Source organism: Mus musculus, chromosome 12 (genome assembly GCF_000001635.26).
Source record: "Mus musculus strain C57BL/6J chromosome 12, GRCm38.p6 C57BL/6J".
In the NCBI taxonomy this organism is placed as follows: Eukaryota; Metazoa; Chordata; class Mammalia; order Rodentia; family Muridae; genus Mus; species Mus musculus.
Genome location: NC_000078.6, coordinates 70,005,533 through 70,025,064, shown reverse-complemented (window position 1 = coordinate 70,025,064; position 19,532 = coordinate 70,005,533). Strand labels below are relative to the sequence as shown.

Below are 19,532 nucleotides of genomic sequence, written 5' to 3'. Positions count from 1 at the left end.
CCTATCCTGCACTGTTTTGTGATGGAATCACTCTCCCGCTACCTGTCCAGATGTATGTAGAGCTCTGAGAGCATCTGCATTTAGGTTCTCCTCAGGAACGGTCAGCTTTTTTCTTCTCCTTTTTAAAAAAAGATGTATTTGCTTACTTTATGTATATGAGTACACTGTCTCTGTCTTCAGACACACCAGAAGAGGGCATCTGATCCCATCACAGATGGTTGTGAGCCAGCATGTGGTTGCTGGGAATTGAACTCAGGACCTCTGGAAGAGCAGTCAGGGCTCTTAGCCGCTGAGCTCTCTCCAGGCCAGGAACTGCCATCCTACGCTGATGGAGCTCAGTGGAGAGGACTTCCCTTGCATGTGTGAAGCCTTGGTTAGATTCCTAGAGATCAAAAAGCAAACAGTGTCCATGGCTTATGGCTGCATTTGTAACTCAGCTATATCTTGCAGAAGGTACAACTGACAAATGTTAGGGTGATTTGGAAAACCAACCACTGTGAGTACACTGGGCCCCTGCAACCAGGGTGCTTTTGTACCCTTACAGGACATGAACTAATGCAGAGCCCTCAGTAAGTGAAGGCTTCACGGAGATGTTTTGCTGTGGGTAGATAAAAAAAAATTAATCTAACCTGATATGAACTATAAAATCTGTATAAGGAAGTACACATAGAATGTATCTTGCTATCTTCTTAAAATACTGTGTGCACATTTTTTTTTCCAGGCAGAATTATAGGATTATATATAGGAAGGAAGGTTTCAAAGTATTGTCTGTTTGTTTAATTTTATTTTGGTTTTTCAAGGCAAGGTTTCTCTGTGTAGCCCTGGCTGTCCTGGAACTCAACTCTGTAGTCCAGGCTGACCTAGAACTCAAGAGATCTGCCTGCCTCTGCCTCCCAAGTGCTGGGATCAAAGGCATGTGCCACCATGCCTGGCAAAGTATTTTTTATATATATATAAAACTGGATATATGGCAAAGTGGCTTAAATGCTTAGCTTTAAAATGTGAAATTTGGGCAAAGGTATCACACTGACATTTAAATGCCCACCGAGGTTTGACAATGTTATGTTCTCGGATTTATCCACCAATGGAAAGATTGGTGAAATCTCCATCAATGCATTCAAGACTGTGAGTTCAGCCTGTGCTTTGATGTAGCTATGAAATAGTTAAGAGGCTCTAATGAGGAAGCTATGTGAAGCTGAGCTCTGGTAAGAGCCTGAAGGGTGACAGGGGCACCTTATTCACTGTATGCACTGATTCACTGCTGGACTCGGCCCACACCCTCTACCAGTAAGCTGCGGCTTGGCCCGCCTTAGCCTGGGAAGCCCCCTTCTTCCAGGCCCATTTCTAGTATTAACAGGCACCAGCCATTTCCTGCCATTCTTTTTCCCTAGTAGTAAATATTTGCTGATAAGGAAAATGAATGTTCCTGGTTCTGGAACTGAATACAGGAGAAACATGAATTTAAACACGGAAAAGAACATTTTATATACTGTTCTATGAAACTCCCGTTAGGAAGCAAGGCTGAGTTATTAATTCTATAGCTATACACTCTGGACTTATTTTTCCTCCTTCACTTTGCTCAGCCATGTAGCTCAGGCTGTCCTTGAACTTACCACCCATTGGCTTTTAGTCTCCCGATTGCTTCTGGCACACATCGCCACATCTAGTTCCAGACTGGATTTTTAGCAGGTTTTCTGAGAGAATTCACACCCTGTACAGTTCACATGTTTAAATTATACAGTTGGGTTTGGGGTGTGGTTTTACTTCTTAAACCTTGGGGACATGTATGGAACAACTTTGCAGCTTTACTCATCTTTTTAAGTTTATAATCCAATGGCTTTAGTTAAGTCCATTGTTTCTGAAATCTTTCATCACTCCCGACTCTAACTCTTAAGCAGTAACCGCTCTTCCCACCAGTCTGGTGAAGTCAGGTTGCAGTATGATTGTAGGGTGGTAAAGAGTCTTCACTGTCTTCTGTACTTACCCGAGGGATCCACGCGCTCCTTCCTCTCCGGCCGTTTTCCCACCCGTGGGGTTGAGGTATGAAGAGCAGGCAAGGAAGTGTTCCTGTATCAGCGTCTTTGGGGCCAGAGGCTTTGAGAAAATCTTTCTAGATGATTCTTATCTAATATACACACTTCCTTGGGAAAAGTCCACCTCGTCTCTACAAACTAATTTAAGGGGCACATGTGAACACATACCCACTCCTGTGTAATCAACGATTACAAATTTGGCTGGAAAATGGAAGAATTCTGTCTTGAAACTGATTCCCGTTCCTGAGCATTTTTTAACAATACAGCAGTTGAATATTAAGAAAGCAATTTATTTTGAATATTCAAAGCAAGGTTCACATACTACCTTAGCTGTTCTTTTGTCAGCTGTATCGTTTGGCAGCCCAGTGTAGAGGGCTGAACAAATGCTTTTCTTCTGTGTGTCCTCCATTCAGCACCGTATGTAATCCCAGGCTCGGTGCTTACTGGATGTGGATCTGGGTAAGCCTCACAAGTTCAACCAGATTAGAGCAGATGAGGATGGCACTGCAGAGCTGTAAGGCCCCTCACTGTAAGCTGACATACAGCAAAGGGGACCGTGGTTGCGTGTATGCTCTTACTCATGTGCACAGTCCCGGTCTTCCCTATCGTAACTTGTACTTTCCTTGCTCTTCCTGGAGCGCCTGTAATCTTCTCTTGTTTTTCCTTTGTCTGTGGCTATCCTCTGCCTAGAGCTCAGTGGTTGGAAGCAGCCGAGCGGGGCGCAGTTCTGTGCCTGAGCTAGCGTGCGAAGGTAGAACACTCTCTCAGTGACCCTTCACAGCATGGGGACACCTCGACGTCGTGTCCATGCAGTCATTTCTGTTCATCATGCCATACGTGCATGGACAAGAGCCAGTATTCATTTTCCACTTTGCTTTGAAGTAGAATATGTCTATTTACCTAAGGGGTTTCCTCAATATTTAAATCATTTTGAAGAAAACTGTGTGCTACTGTTAGAAACCTGTGGGTTCATAATCCGTCATACTCTTTATCATAAGTAATATGATATTTTCACACCTACAACTATTACTACTACTATTACTACTACTACAACAACAACAACTACTACTATTTCAAAATGGATAATGACCCACCTCAGAGACTTGGAATTAAAAACAAATGGATAGTGGCTCTGAAACTTCCTAACATTTCATTCTAGTTGAGTTGAGAGGTCCTTTTCCCTTCCCACAGGCCTGGAGATGCTTCCTCTTGAGTTCAGTTCCTGCTCATGTGTACTGCATGCCTCCCACTGGGCCCTGTGTCTGCTGAATGTGTTGACAGATGAAAAGTAGCATGTCCCATTGGTTAAAATGCATTCCTTTCCATTCCTTAAATTTCATGGGCATGTTGATACACTGTTTTCTTGCTGTTGTCAACTATACTTTTAGTTCTGGGTGGTCTGGGCTATGACCTGATGATCCACACACCTGTCTTGTAGCTATTTAAGGATAACTCCTAATAGATGAACTAAGATAGATGAAGTAATTTTAAGTACAATAATCTTAACATGTTAATTTGGGGTCAGAAGATACATAGCCAATGAATTATGGGTTTATGGAGATTTGCAAAGAAATCTCCATGATAGTAAGGAAAATGGGAAAAGCTTAAGGCAAAAGCACTCTCTCCCATCTTCCCAGCTCCTGTCTCACTTTTAATGAAAGGGGGAAAGGCAGTTTGAATGTTTTAGAATAAAAAAACGTAGCTATAGTTTTGATATGCTATGCATATCATAGACCTCATACCCTTATACCTTATAGTCACTCAGGAGTGAGAACGGTCTATTCTTTCACATCTTAGAATGTTTACGAAAGCCTTAATGGAGTTATCTCCAGGGAGCAACAAAAGGGTTCTTCCCACACACTTCCACCAGGCTTTGTCCTGTTTAAGGGACCAGGGACTACGAAGCCATGAAGGGATGGATCCTGGGCTCAGTACTCGCTGCTTAGCACCTTCCTTGGTAGAAGGCCCTCCACTGACCAAGCTTTGTCCTTGTCCCTCAGATGCAGCCCCTGAGGTCCACTGTGACGCGTAGCCCATCCTCTCACTGGGATCTGCAGTTGCTCCAGCAGCAAGCCTGTCCGATGGTGCCCAGGGAGCAGTTTCTGCAGCTTCAACAGCAGCTGCTGCAGGCAGAAAAGAGAAGCCAGCACCTGCAGGAGGAGCTCGAAAACAGAACCTCCGAAACCAACACACCACAGGTACAGAGTGTTCTTCTCCCGTCCCCTTTACCTTCGTTTGAAAAATAAACCGGTCCAAAGGTGGGGATGAAGAACCCCATGTCCCACCATTGTTCTGTCCCCATGAGTACGTGCCCACAGAACTGCAGGGCCACACTTGCTTTGGTTTTACAGTTTCCTTCCAAGCTCTCTGCTTATAAGTCAGCAGGTCTATATGCTGGGCCTCCTTTGCACACTTGCATATGACGGAGGATCAGGGTTACTTGTGTATAGTACATAGTTGGCCCAACAGTCTTGTCACAAGCTCAATCCTGGGGTAGGTATCTCTGCTGACAGACAGTCTCAGTTCTCCCATGCGGTGTGGCCCGCCAAGGTCTGAGAAGTCACAGGCAGGGGTTCTTTATAACCAATGATATAGAATATGCAGTTCGTTAGCACCCTGTTCTTAGTTACCTAGTTCATTTCACTCAATATTTCAAAGAATCAAATTCAAAAAAACACTTAAGCTGCAAATAGTTATTCCTCCTTAGTACATAATCTCCATTTTTCCCAAATTTATTCTTACCCATATAATTACTAGTGAGAAATAAAAATAAAATGTCTCCTTTGTCAATTCTTTCTAGTTTAGAAATGCTTAAGGCCCAGTTAATATTTGATAAGAAGTTTTCCAGTTTCTTAATCCCCTCAGAGGAGCTTTGCCAGTCACCTTAGCTTAGGAGGCTGCATGGTCCACTCTGCTCTCTCCTCTTATTGGTAGATAGCTGTGTTGTGCTGTGCCGTGCTGTGCCATGTTGTGCCACGCTGTCCCATACCGTGCTGTGTCGAGCCGTGCTGAGCCGAGCCGTGCCATCCGCTCATTCTTCTTAACAAAACCTCCAGAAGTCTTTATGTGCTTGCTCTAACAGGCCACGTTGTAGCCGCGTTCTGTGTGCCATCCTCACCTCCCGTTATTAGAGTCAGCTTTTAAGGTGATTGTCAGGGTGGACGGCTCAAGCTCTGCTCCTGCTTGCCACAGACCACCTCCACTCCCAGCATTGGGGTGGCATTTTATAATAAAAACGGCTATGGCTCAGTACGAAAGGGAAGCTTCAGCGCTTCGTTGTGTAGTCGAAATCTGAAGCCTTGTCCTGTTTTTGAAAGGCTCCCCTAGTGATGTGGCTAAGATGTACTCATTGCTCTCCCAGACGCACTGTTTTGTAAAGTATGCTTTTCCTAGTCTGCTCATCAATATTTGAGAATTACAAAAGAAAAAAAAAACCTATGCCAATAACTCCAGTATTAGACAGAAACTATTAAGAAAATCCTTCAGCCAGAGAAGAGCTTGTTTGTTATGCAGTAGAATGGCTTCTAGGCTTTTTTCTTTTTCTGGCTGCTGAGCTGACTCTAATTTTCAGAAAACTGCACATTATACAAATCTGCACGGTGCCTGTGAACAGAGTGAGGAGTTTCGTCTGCCTTTGTGTTGCTTTGCTTGCACGTGGAGTGTGACTGTGTGTGCTTGCAGGAATGTGTTTGTATTGTAAGTGTGTGGACTTGACCCCCCCCCTAACCTTGACACCAGGGTGAAGTATCCCACTGCCTTCTTTCCCTAGGCTTTGCTACTGGAGCAGCGAGCTGTGCATGCAGATTCCTGCAGAAGGATTGGGCACCTCTGAAAACTGGGCTGCTGTTGATGGCATTTGTTACCACGACAGAGTCTTAAATGCACACATGCACACACGTACATGCACACCGCACACAGACATGAGCTGGGACATGTTGGAATCAAGTGCTCTTTTAAAATATTTGACTGTTACCATCACTGTTAAAGCCTTCACAGTATTGTCTCTTACTTATGTAGACATGAAAGACTTTGTGATTCAGTCACAAACTTCTGCTTGCTACAAATCAGCTTATTTATATGGTTTAAAGAGTGGATTTAAGAGTCTTGAAAGGATATATTCTATATATTTTCTAATTCCATATGTTGTTAATTATTTTTAAAAGAAGGTACTACTTTTATATATGGAATTTGAAGAAAATCAGGGTTATTTATACTGTTTTGTATAAGATGTATCATACTTTTGACAGAAAAAAGGGAAATTTTGATGCAACAATAAAATAAAATTTAAATGTATGACTGTCTTCTTTGTTTTTCTTCTGCCTTCTCCTTTGTAGCACTCAGTGTCTGTTGAATTACCTGCTACTGTGGTTTTCTGTTTTGTTTTCTGAAGCAAGCATCAGTCATATTTCAGCTCAGGTTTGAGCAGCCTCCATTCTTTTCAAAATATGTCTTTTAAAAAATACTTAGCTATTACCCAATCGCTAACACCTGAACCACAATAATAATAATTGATAATAATCTCAAGGACTTGAAGTACCTCCTAAAATGTGAAATTCCTGGTGTAGGCATTTTTATAAGTGAGGGTATGAGCAGTGTCGTCTCTCTCAAGGTCACTTTGCTTCCTCAACTCAAGTCTCCTCACTCCCACCCTTGTTGTAGGAGGAGGAGAGGAAAGGCCACGCCTCTTCCTGTCCTGTGGTTTTATCTAGGTTTGAATGTCTGTGAGGAGATGTTTTCACCTCTAACCTGCTCTGATGGTAAATGAATCCTCTAGTCCAATGTTTGCTTTACATTGACAAGTCACTGGGAATCAGATGAGTCGGGTAACTGGCAGGAAGAAGTTCAGTATGATGAAGAAAAGAACCAATCCTTGGATGGTCACCAGTCATTTCAAAGGAGAATGAGAGATGTGTGCTGCAGCTGATGGGAAGCATGAGGCAACCCCAAATAACCCAGTGTTTGCAGTGTTCAGAGGCCTACAGGATCACAAAGACACAACTCACAGTGGAAAGTCGGTCCCCTGTTTTAATTTACTTTGAATAGCCACTATGTTAAAAGTGCACATGGGTTTCAGTTGGGAGTTTAAGAATTGACCTCAGGGGATGATGAGCCAAGGTAAGAGCCTGGTCTCTTCCTGGATTCCTCTATGATAATGCTACTTTTCTAAGGTATTGTCCATGTGTGCAGTACCTAGAACTCCCATTACATCAGAAACCTATCCTCTGGTTATGAAGGAAAGCACCGGCTGGCCTCTCCGTGTCTCCTATGGGGAGAGTCATTACCAGTACCTCTAGTTGGCATGATTTTCAAATGATAATACACTTCTTTCTCCCTCTTCTCGTTAGGGAAACCAGGAACACCTTGTAAATCTCATGGAAGAACGAATGATAGAAGTTGAACAAAAACTAAAGCTGGTGAAGAGACTTCTTCAAGAAAAAGTAAACCAGCTCAAAGAACAAGTAAGCCTCTGTCACTTCTATTTGTCCTGACATTCCAGTTTGTATACAGACTCTGTGTGTGCGTGTGTGTGTGTGTGTATGTGCGTGCATGTGTGTGCGTGTGTGTGTGTGCGTGCGTGCGTGTGTGTGCGCGTGTGTGTGTGTGTGCGTGCATGCACACACAACCTCAGGTATTAGTCCTTGGGAGCTGTCCAGTGTTGTTTAGAGGACCTGGGTCTCTCTGATTAGGCTAGACCCATCTCTTCCTCAGCACAGGGATTCCCTCCGTGAACCACTCGCTATATCCAGTTTTTTAATCTGGGAACTGCCTTTCTCATTTTATCACTTTATTGGCTGAGCTATCTCTCTAGCCTCAACATTCCAGTCTTAACTTCAGATTTTGCATCTTTGTATTGCTATTAATTTGTGTTGTTAATACATGTTAATTCTGCTGGAGATGTCTAGAAAACTTAGGAATCACTTTCATATAAGCCTCAAAATAGGAATTCTGCATTCCACATTTTTTTTTTCCAAAACTCCACTGAGGCCATATACAGTTGTCCACAATTTTATAAATATATATCTGCTAACAGAAACTCTTACCCAAAGTGTTCCTAATGAAGTTCAGTGGCTCAAACCAAATACAGATTTTTTTTTAATCCAAGATATGAAATATACATCTCTAAGTAAACAGAAAAGGATACATTTGGTTTTTTAAATTGGGTAATAAGTGTAACACTGGCTTTCCTGTTCCCTGTACCTTGGGCTGATGAGATGTTTTGCCCCCAAGCCCGACAGCCTGAGTTCAATATCTGGACCATATGTGGTAGAATGAGAGAATCAGTTCCCATAAGTTGTCCTCTGACTTCCACACACATATATACGCATGCCCCCCCCCCACACACACACATTAAATAATCAAGCAAACAAATATTTTAAGTATCTTATGGCTATCACCAGGCTCCAAAAGGATATGCTTTGTGTGGGGTCTGAACTCCTGGTTCTAGACTGTTAAACAACTTGATCTTTTTACCTGCTAATTACAGACATGACCACTCTGTTTAAAAACTACCTGTGTATGCAAAAAAGAAGCCCCCCCTTGTCAAACGTGACCGCCTCCCAGAAAACTGAGACTGAGACAAACTGGTTGGGTACAGAGCGGAATTTGCCAACCCTGGTTTTGTAAATTCATAAAACCTAAGAGCATCAATTCCAGGAGAGAGGTCTGAATGCAGATGCATGCAAGAGCAGATGCATGCAAGAACAGGTGCATGCAGAAATGTTCCTTTGCTCTGTATCTTAAACAGAGGAGTCGGGCGGAAAAACCCATTTGTGAGCATTTGTCCAGGCAATCCTTTGTGTGTTCCTGTGGCCAGCACAAGTTGCTACGTGTCACATCCTGTTCTGGGCACTAGAGACTCAGCTGTCAACAAAGTGAAGGCCCTGGGCATGTGGAATGTAAATTCTAGCATGCCTACAAGAAGCCAAGAATTTCTCCAGATGGAAGCTTTAAAAATAAACAAGAGATAACTCTATTTTCAGTATGGGATCACAAGATCTAGAAGCCTAAAGAGAGCTTCCTGAAGGCTTCTTAAAGCGAATCTAGAGAGCTGGGTAGGCAGATATAGGGAGGCAGTCTAGGCTGCAGTAGCTTCACAGAATGGGGAAAACACACAGGGTGTGCGCGTCTATAAATGCAAGCCACTGCTAGCCCATGCTGTCCTAAGAGAAGAGACTAGAAAGGAGAGGAGAATCCGCTAAGGAGAAAGCATTTATTTCTATGCCTAATAGTTTTTGAATCTTGTCCTCTAGGCAATGAAGGGTCATTGAAATGTCTTAGTTGAAAGAGAATTGGGGGAAGGAAGGAATGGTGAGTTATGACATTTCAGTCACAAGTAAGTTCTCAGGTGTACTATACCTGCCGTTGCCTAAATTGTTATGACCCTAGAAATGGTCATAAACCAGCCATTCTGTAGCCACTCGTTATTGTGTTACCTGCTTGAGTCTGCTATACAATGAGGAGTATAAGATGTGGGAAAGAAGATTGAAGGCAGGGACAGAAGCAAGAATTAAGGTACCAAGTTTGGCTAACAAATGTGCCCTCTCAATACTCTTAACTATAAGAGAGGGTATACCTTTGTGGGAGGGGTTGGTAGAGAAGAGAGGAAAATGGGGTTAAGGGAAGCAATTGCCAAAACGATTCCTGAGCTACATGTTGAGACATCTTGTTGTATTTATAAATATTACAGGTTGTAGTGTTGAGTAGTGAAGCACATTTGTTAAGAGCGGATGTTAATGCAGTTGTCATCTCAAAATGCTATGTTGGACAAGCATTTTTGGTATTTTTTTAAAGATGAATAAAGGAATAGCACATATTTAGGTGGGAAAAAATTCATTTTGGAGCCCTTAAAAAATAATCTACTCTTTGTTTTGTAGTATGGCTTTAGTATCAGACTTGATATTTGGGAATACAAACAGAATGAATCCACATTTCTGTTTGCATATACACTGGTAAAAATTACTATTACAAAGTGCACAGCTAGCAGAACTGATCTGCCGTTATTAAGTAACTTCCCCTGTTTTAAATTGGGACTGGTTAACAGAAATGGAATCAAGATGTTTCTGGTTCTGTCCTAGCTCTGCAAGAACACAAAAACAGATGCCGTGGTGAAGGATTTGTATGTCGAAAATGCCCAGTTGTTGAAAGCTCTGGAGATGACTGAACAGCGCCAGAAGACAGCAGAAAAGAGAAATTTCCTCCTAGAAGAGAAGATTGCCAGCCTCAGTACCATCGTCAGGAACCTGGCACCAGCACCACTGACTTCTATGCCTCCTCTGAGGTCATAGCCAGCCCAAAGGATGCACACCAAAGGGCGCACTTGCATTTGTGCGCTTTCCTGACACTATTGGAACGTCTTAATAGGCTCTCCGAACCCTCTAACCAAAAATTTTCAGCGGCTTGAAATCAAGCCTACCCGAAGTCTGCCAGCAATGGAATTGGAGGCTCCAAATGGGTGCTTATTGGAATTTCACAAATCACTATTTAAATTTCACTATTTAAATTACTCATAAGCACTGAACTTTTACAGTATGTTCTGGATAGCTACCAAGAATGAAATTAAGTTAAGGACCTTCAAGTCCTAGTTTTTAATGTTTTAAAACTGCTATTATCGGTGTATGCAATCCAGGTTCTTTTTAAGTTTGATATCTAACTAAAGTGGTTATTATTATAATTGTTTTTGAAAACATTTAAGTACTGAAATCATTCGGCTTACAATACTTTAGTCTCTTTGAATTAATCGGCTGACTGCAGTTGTGTTCAGAGAAGGCTTGGCCAGTAGCTAGCCACCCAGTAGCTAGCCACCGAGATCAGAGAAGTCCAAGTTCTATAAAACTCTGACTTCTGATGCCATTCTTCCTACTCTTGCTGTACAACAGATTCAGAACTTACTCAGCTGCACTCTTAACTAAGGATAAAGCTTTACTTTCTTTAAACAGCCCTTTCTCCTCCTCCTAAAGCTTTTGTTTGGGACCCTGTCTTCTAAAAAATTGTTAAAACTGTACTCGTAACATTACTGAACTATAGTGAGCCTACGGACAGACCGACCACTTTGGAGTAAAAAGCCACTCTTGGAAGAAGATCACGTGGAGCGTGGTGGACGTAGTTTCGTCTCTCCCAAGCCTTGGAGTTCGTGACATACCTTTGAGTTTGTATCAAAAGCTCAGGGAATGATTTTTAAACTGTCTTCCTGAACTACTTGCTGCCTGGCCTAAGAACTGTGTACTGACATCATTCGGCTTACAATACTTTAGTCTCTTTGAATTAATCGGCTGGCTGCAGTTCTGTTCAGAGAAGGCTTGGCCAGAGATGTGTAAACCACACAACCTTTTTTGTCTTATATATTAACAGCCATAGACTTTTTACTTCTACGTTTTAGTGCACTTAATTATCTGTAAAGGCCTTGACTGTAGAGTTAAAAACCTCTCCTACTTATGAAGAGTTTTTACTGTTTGTTTAATACAGGTCAAGAATTCCGTGCTTCTGACCTTTTGATACCTCATATATCTGAACTTACGAATTTCGTACTGTGGAAAACATTGGCTATCAAGGGTAAAGGGGAGAAATTAGAGCGTCACTTTACAAGGGGTACAAGAGAAAAGTAAACCGCTGTGTTTGGGAAGGGACACAAGACAAGTCAGGCTGAGAAGTGACATGACTGTGAGGAAATCTTGAGCCATTTCCATTCCACCATGACTCTTTGGGACCCAACTATCGAGACCCACCAGCACAGAGCTCCCTCTACCAAGTTCATTACACTGTCTGTGCTCCAGCAGTTCACACTGGGTTTGCACTACTATGCCTATCAGAAGATCCTGATTTCCCACTGGGGAAAGAATCAATCTTTCCCTAGAGTCATACATCTAAATATTTGACCACTGGCACTATGCCTCCTCTAAATCTTTCTACTCAGTACTTGTATTAGCTTTAGCAGAAAACTGTGTCGAGGCCTAGACTCAGGTCAGAGGTAAACTGTGTCGTATGAAGTAGTCCTGTGGAAGCTTCAGGTTCTGAAGGTTAATTTCACTGGAACTAAACAGCAAGCACATTTCTCCAACAGCTGCCTGCCATGGGGCCTTCTGTGTGTGCTTCTTAATTTTATTTTATATTATAAAAAGTATAGGTTGGTGTTTCTTATAAATTTGTATTCATGTGTACATAAAGAGTTGTACAATGACTGTAAATATGATTTTTTGAAAAGTTTTAGAGTTCATTTAGAATTGTTTCACCCAAAATCAAAATGCTACTTTAGTAAAATGTTAATTTCTTGCTTTACCCCACTTACTAAATAGGGAGGAGGGAAGATCAATATGAGAAATGTCTATAGATATCTTAAACTTATACATTCATGCAGCAGTTTATATTTTAGAAATCTTTTAGCAAGGGAGTTTAACTGCCATGTAGAATATAGCTTAAAGCTTTAAAAACATCAAATGTAAAATCATACAATCATGTGTTGATTTAACTCTCAGACTTTCTTCCCAGTGGCGCTCTCCAAAATCACAAGTTATGTGTTTTATGGCCATAGCTACTTTTTCTTTTTCTTTTCCTTTTTCTTTTTCAAGCACTGGGTTTAGACTCTAAGACATTGCTGGGAAGCGCTCCATTGCCCTGTCTGCTGTCTTCTCATTTTTAAAAGCCTTACTCTGTTGTTTCCCCTAAGGGGAGAAAGGATTTATTTTATCCAAAGGCCTTTTCTCTTAAAGTGAGTTTGTGAGGGGAGAGAAGTCTGTGTGCTTTAGGATGAAGAACAGTATTTTCATTTGTTTTCAAAAGCTCTAATTTCAGCTAAGCCGTTTTAAATGTGAATCCCTCCTTGAAACTGCAATGTGCTATTTGTATATTTGACTATCAGCATGTTTTATATAAACAGATTATGAAAGACATCTTACAGGTCTAGAGTTTCAGTAATAAATCAATATTCAGGGCAGGTATTGAGAAACTTTAAAAAAAAAAAAGAAATAACTAAGGCTTCTTGGCAAACTTTTTTTAACATGTGGAAAATAAATGTGTGATTCCCCCCTTTTACTTCGCTGAGTAAAGAAAAAGAGAGCACTGCTATTGTCAGCATCTCTTAAAGGCATTCCCTGTCACAAAAGTCTGAGTCCAGTGTTAGTCGAGTCCTGTTCTGAATGGGTTGCCTGCAATGCTATAGCATTCCAGTGAGTCATTAGCCAAGCCAAAAGCTGGGTCGAAGCCTGAGGAGCAAAGCACTCGCTGGAAAGGCAGTCAGGAGAGCGTGGCTGCCCCTACTTGAACATCTTAGCACTGTGAAGATGGAGTTTCAGGCAGCTGGACAGCTATTTAATAGCAAATTAAAGTTGTGCCTTTTCATTTTGTTTTTTTGGATGATGCAAGGTAAGTTTATTCTCATTGTGAGAACATTACCATAACATGACTTAAAGGAATATTGATGAAAAACAAAACAATTAAAACCCAGAAGTAAAACCAAAATTAGCTGGAGTTAATCTAGAACCCACCCCGGAATTGTTTTCTGTTCAAGATTAATGTAAATATGTTTATATTGGTTTTGTAATTTCACTTTAGTCACTGTATCCCAGAAAGAGTTTAAAATGTAAATAAATAATTTTGCAAACATGCCTCTGGGTTTCTGCCTTGGAGTTTTGATGAGCAGTTTTGGTGTGTTTATTGTTAGACTTTTAATGAAAGTATGAAGATGTTGCAGGAAACAAGTCTACACATGCAGGGTCCTGGTCCCAGCTACATGCTAAGCCAGAACCATCATTTTAAGAAGATTGCACCAGGGGACTTGGAATGGTTCAGTGGCTAAGAATGTTTACTATCTTGAAGAGAGGATGACGATTCAGAGCCCAGCACCTCTATCAGACAGCTCAGCACTGCACCAGGGGATCCAGTGCCCTCCTGTGGCTCCCAAGAGCACTTGCATGCACACATGTGGAACACATAAAGCCATGGAGGTACACACTCATACACATAAATTAGGTAAAAAGAAGATTCCCCCAGGTGCTTTGATGTGAATTGGAGCAGAGATTCATCCCCTTCCCATCAAGGAAGTGGTGGAATTCAGACCCGCCAGCTTGTGGTGCTTCAGCTTGTAGCAGCAGGTAATTCACACAGTCTTGACTTAACCTTAGGAGGCCCTGCTTGGCATCCAGGATGCCTCGGAAGTGGAGCCACTTGACCATCTTCATCTGAGAGGTTCAGACTCTAACTGAGCTGCTCATAAATGACGACACAGATGATAAAAGACCCCAAAAGTAAACCAAAGCGCGCTGTTAATATGCCAAGCCCCGGAATGTGCAGGGGGGATGTTGGCTGACCTACGCCTATCTTAGAAGCCCTGTCTCATTCATTGTCAAAGGTTTTATGCCAATTTCACACTCTGCTTTTATGAGACAGGAACTATTTATCCCCAATTTACATATGGAAAAAAAAAAAACTGAAGCTTGCAAAAACTGAAACTCAAGGCTACCCTGACAGCAAATAGGGAAGTCGAAATTCATGGTCCAAGATCTGCTGTTAAAATCCCACAGTGTCAGCTGCTACTTGTAGCAGAACAGTATTTAGTCAGTGTTGATGTAGTCGCTACCGTTGAATAGTCCTTTAGGAACAATAGAACAGAATATCCAAACTGTCAGGAGTTCCCAGTATTTCTCCAAAAGAGTGGCAACAACCAGTACAGAGTGACAGGCCACTCAACCTCACCTCGCCTGACCACACTGCCGACAGGAGCACGTGTGGCTCCTCTCCAGTGCAGCATCTGACCACTCACTTCTGTCTGGAGGACAAGAGCTTTAGGATCCATCACTACTGCTGGGGCTGCCAGTGATGCCAGATGCCCTTACTACGCAGAGCTGGTGTCGACAGTACCTGAAGAAATCTCTGTTACCCAATAGAAAATGCCACACTGTTTCACCACACCTGCCTGGACTGCTGGAATGTCCCATGTCCCCAATCTCAAACGGCCCCAGACACAATAGGTCTTTCCTATTGTTGATTATACCATGATTTACACCATGGTTTGTGAATATACATTTGTACTATCTACCATCGATTATACCATGGCATATACTGTGCCCACAGTCCTTACAACACAGTCAATGAGCTGCAGGGCAAGTGAAAGAACTTCAGTGTGCGTGTTATAGTCAAATGGTCAAGTGTATGAAACAAAAGTTCTAGGGGTGCACATATTAGACTAAAGCTTTCCAAGCAGAGGCAGTGCCGGCCAGGAAGAAGTGGAGAGGCACATTCCAAGATCCAAAACAGAACAACTGCAAAGAGGCTTCACTCAAGACTGTCCTGCAGCAATACAAAAGCAGTAAAGTCCTTTCAAGACAAGCAACTCTGAGGAGTTCACAACGCTAATCAACTGTATGAAAAATGCTTTAAGGAGGCTTACATCCAGAAGTGAGAGCTAACACCCAACACAAAAGCATGGGAGGGGGAGGGGAAGGGGAGAGAGAACTTGGAGAGGGCAGAGCAGCAGGCTAGGGTGTCAAAACCTAATCAAACGCAACCATTTTGTCTTTATATTAACATCTAGTATGCTAGGCCCTGGATTCTATTTTTCAAATAACACTCCATTGACTGCACTTTGACCCTGAAGTAAGACTGGTCTCACACCATAGAGAGAGCTGAGCAGATGGATATGTGGGACGGAGAAGACTTCCTGACTGTACTGTCCCCAAGAATAGTACTGAGCATCTGAGAAATGGTGAATGGAAGATAAACTCGGTGAGCTCCCTGTCAAAGAAGCCACATAACCAGCACATAGACACTGGATGGTTCTCTGCAGATGTGTCGCTTCCTCAGGAGAGGTCAGTCACACGGGGCCTCCTCGTCCTGATCTACAGCTGGAATCCTCACACCTACTTCATGTCCTCACATCTCTGCTCAGGATACACTCTACCACCAGAGCCGCTGCTATACAACAGTGTGCCTGCCTCGTCAGCCTTCGCTGCATTCACCTAGAGCAATGTCATATTTCCAGAAAGTAATATTATCTCTTCCTGTTTTAAATAATTTTTATAAGGAGAAAGTAGGTTGGTTGGTTGGTTGGGTTTTTTTGAGGCAGAGTTTCTCTGTATAATCCTGGCTGTCCTGGAATTCACTCTGTAGACCAGGCTGGCCTCGAACTCAGAAATCCGCCTGCCTCTGCCTCCTGAGTGCTGGGATTAAAGGTGTGTGCCATCACTGCCCAGCAAGAATGCAGTTTTTTAAAGTTGCTTTTTATCTTCTATGTATGAGTATATGGTATGAGAAGAACCAAAAGATAAAATGTCTTCATGTTACATCAGTTTTCCATCTTATATACAACATACTTCACTAGAAGCTAAAATACAAAAATGAAATACAAAGTCTTTGTTTCAGTAAGTTTTCAATACTACAGGAGAGGCAAATAAACTAGCAAAGAAAGCTTCACCTGAGCTAATGAACCAACAGTTGCAGATATGTTTGGAATGGAATTTAATATGGAATGGTATTTAATATTTGGCTCCTCTGACTTTGCTGCATTTATAAGACTGGAATAATAATACTTGATCCTACAAACTATATAAAGTAAAATCATAAGATAACATATGGCCCTGTAAATGTTAGTTATATGCTAAGCGTTCAGGAAGGATAACCATGGAAACTAAAGGATGCCCAAGACCCACTTCAGCAGGTCCATGTGGCTTAGCTATCTCATTAGAAGGCATTGATTTTTTTCTCTATGTTGACATCTTAATTGACTTATAAAGTCAATAATGGATAAACATGGTGATGTTTTAGTATAAATAAAACTGATGGCACCAAATTATACTAATAGCCATTTCATTTTTCTCCCTCATATTCTATTAGTATGATGGTAGTGGAAAGACAACTTTTACTCACGAATTTCCTTGATGAAGCAAAAGAAATTGTTAATTCTATATAATCTCAAACTTTCCATACACATATTTTAATATGCTATGATATAAAATGGGAAGTACGCATAAGGAATGAAGTTTACATAAGTGTCTCAGTCAAAAGCACTTACGTAGCTCTTGATGCCAAACTAGCTGCTCGCGCCCCATAGAACACCGCTTTTCCTTAAAGTGGTAGACAAATGATAGTTGCTCACATACACTATCTGGATAACATGGTCTAATGATGAAGTGAGTCTGTCGTTTCAAAGCAACCGACTATATTTGCTTTCGTGATAAGATTCAAATGTACTCTTCCTAATCAGGCCTGGAAAGTCTGCGTTGTAATGTAATATATTCACAAGTCCTGGGGATTCAGCCATGGAGATCGTTGGAGGATAATTAATCTGCCTATCTAGAGCACTATGACTTGGACATGATTAATAAACTTGAACTGACATTTATGGAAACATCCTACCAAGAGCATCAGAAAATATTCTTTCTAAGAAGATATGGACTCTGATCAGGAGGGAACTTGGCTAGTGCTCCACTATTCTCAATACATGGGAAAGGATTAAAATCATAAGATGTACATTCTATGACCACAATTAAGGCAGAAATTAGTAATACAAAGATAGCTAAAAATGTTACTAAATATTTAGAGAATAGATAATTCGTTTAAAAAACATATTTGTTTTATGTGTATATGTGTGTGCCTGAGTCTTCATGCAACAAGTGTGTGCAGGATTGTAAAAGGGCAACAGATCTCCTGGGACTGTAGTTACATGGAATTGTGAATCATCATGTGGGTACTGGGAATTGAACCAGGATCCTCTGCAAGAGTAGTAAGTGCTTAACCACTGATCAATGTCTCCAGTCCCCAAACTGGATGTTTCCAAAAAGGTACCCCTCATAGATTAAAAGGGGAAATAAACAAAAGAATAAAGTGTCTTGAACTGAGTGGAGATAAAAATATCTTAAAATTGGTATCTGGTTAAGGCAGTAATTATAGGTATATTTATACCCCTGGAACACAGAGAAGGGAAGGGGGAGGGAGAGTCAGAGATGGAGGAGACAGAGATGGAGACAGAGAGACAGTAAAGCTAAATCTAGCTTGGGGCTGAGAGATGGCTCAGTTGCTGCTCTATCAGAGGACCTAGGTTCAGTTTCCAAGACCCACACCAACCAGCTGCTCACAGTCATTCGAACTCCAGCTCCAGGGAACCTGATGCTGTTCTCTAGACCTGGCTGGCTCCTGCACACAGGTGGCATTCACACACACACTAAAAATAAATCTTTTTTAAAAGTAAATTTAAGTCAACCTCCAATCTAACTATAAATAAATATATATTTATTTCTGAGCAAACTAAATCAAATTAAGCAGAAAAACAAAAACAAAAACAAACAGTAAGTAAAGATCAGAACCAGAACTATTAAAATGAAAGTAGAAAATAATAGGCCAAAAAATCCAGTGACACTTACAAACTTTCCTCTCAAGATTGATAGTTCTGATAAACAAGACTGACGGATCAGCAAAAGACAACACACAAATTACCAGTATTAGGGACCTGGCAAGGCAGCTCAGTGGGTAGGGTACTTGCCGTGCAAGCACAAACACTGGATCTGAGATTCCCAGAGCCCTTGGAGATCCTGGAGGGCCTGGCACCTGATTGTGATCCCAGTGCCGGGGAGTGGACACTGGTGATTCTTGGAGCAAGCTGGCCAGTTAGACTAACAGAATTGGTGAGCATCAAGTTAGCAAGAGTCTCTGCCTCAGTGTATAAGGTCAGAGTGATGGAGAAAGACACCTGTTGTTAATCTCCACATTCCCAGTACCTATATGCATATGTGAACAGACATGCACTTACACATGTATGCAACATACGCGTGCAAGAAAAAAAAACCCACCCATCCAAACCAAAAAATATCAGGAATGAAGGATGTTAAAAGACAACAGATACTACATATATTACATATACTACATATGTATATTACATATACATATACTACATATATTACAGATACTACATATATAGATACTATATATATAAGGTAAGGTAATATAATCTATACTAGAAGATACCCTAAAAAGAAAACTCTAGGTCAGATGACTTCTACAGTGAACCCACATTTAAACTGAAAGAAATGGAGCTGGAGAGATAACTTAATGGTTAAAAGCACTTGCTGCACTTCCAGATGACCTGAGTCAGATTCCCAGCACCTAAGTCAGGTGGCTCAAAACTGCCCGTAACTCCATCCAGCCTCTGAGGACACCCATACATATATAACATGCTCTTAGACAAGCAAATATATGTAAATAAAAATAAACTTTTAAGAAAAGAAATAAAGTCTCATCCCTGTAGCAGACCACTTGCAGGAGTCTATCCTTCCTCTCTGCCTCCATTTTCTGAGGATTTTATCAGGTCCTCTCAGGGGACCCAGCCTCCCTACTTCATCCCATGCCTTTGTGTCAGCGGCCAGTACCCAGAGGTACTCTCTACCTGGGATCTCACTGGTTATACAGATTTGGGTATCAAATAGGTGAATGTCTTAGTTAGGGTTTTCATTGCTGTAAAGAGACACCATGACCAAGGCAACTCTTATAAAGGCAAACATTTCACTGGGGCTGGCTTAC

The 19,532-nt window shown here is 41.6% G+C and overlaps 1 protein-coding gene across 16 annotated transcripts in view; it reads left to right on the top strand.

Moving 5' to 3' along the window:
* The window catches only part of Nin (ninein), a 102,377-nt gene extending 88,747 nt beyond the window's left edge, over nt 1-13,630 (top strand). For 7 of the 16 annotated variants that reach the window (XM_006515530.3, XM_006515528.3, XM_006515532.2 and 4 more), the window contains 3 exons: nt 4,034-4,231; nt 7,379-7,492; nt 10,109-13,630. In XM_006515530.3, the coding sequence (XP_006515593.1) occupies nt 4,034-4,231; nt 7,379-7,492; nt 10,109-10,318 (522 nt within the window). In that variant the 3' untranslated portion in view covers nt 10,319-13,630. Of the gene's footprint in view, nt 1-2,723; nt 2,785-4,033; nt 4,232-5,802; nt 6,335-7,378; nt 7,493-10,108 lie in introns of those variants that run through there. The other 9 variants (XR_001780420.2, XR_872709.2, XR_003949996.1 and 6 more) reach the window with 4 other exon arrangements.
* The last annotated feature ends 5,902 nt before the right edge of the window (nt 13,631-19,532 follow it).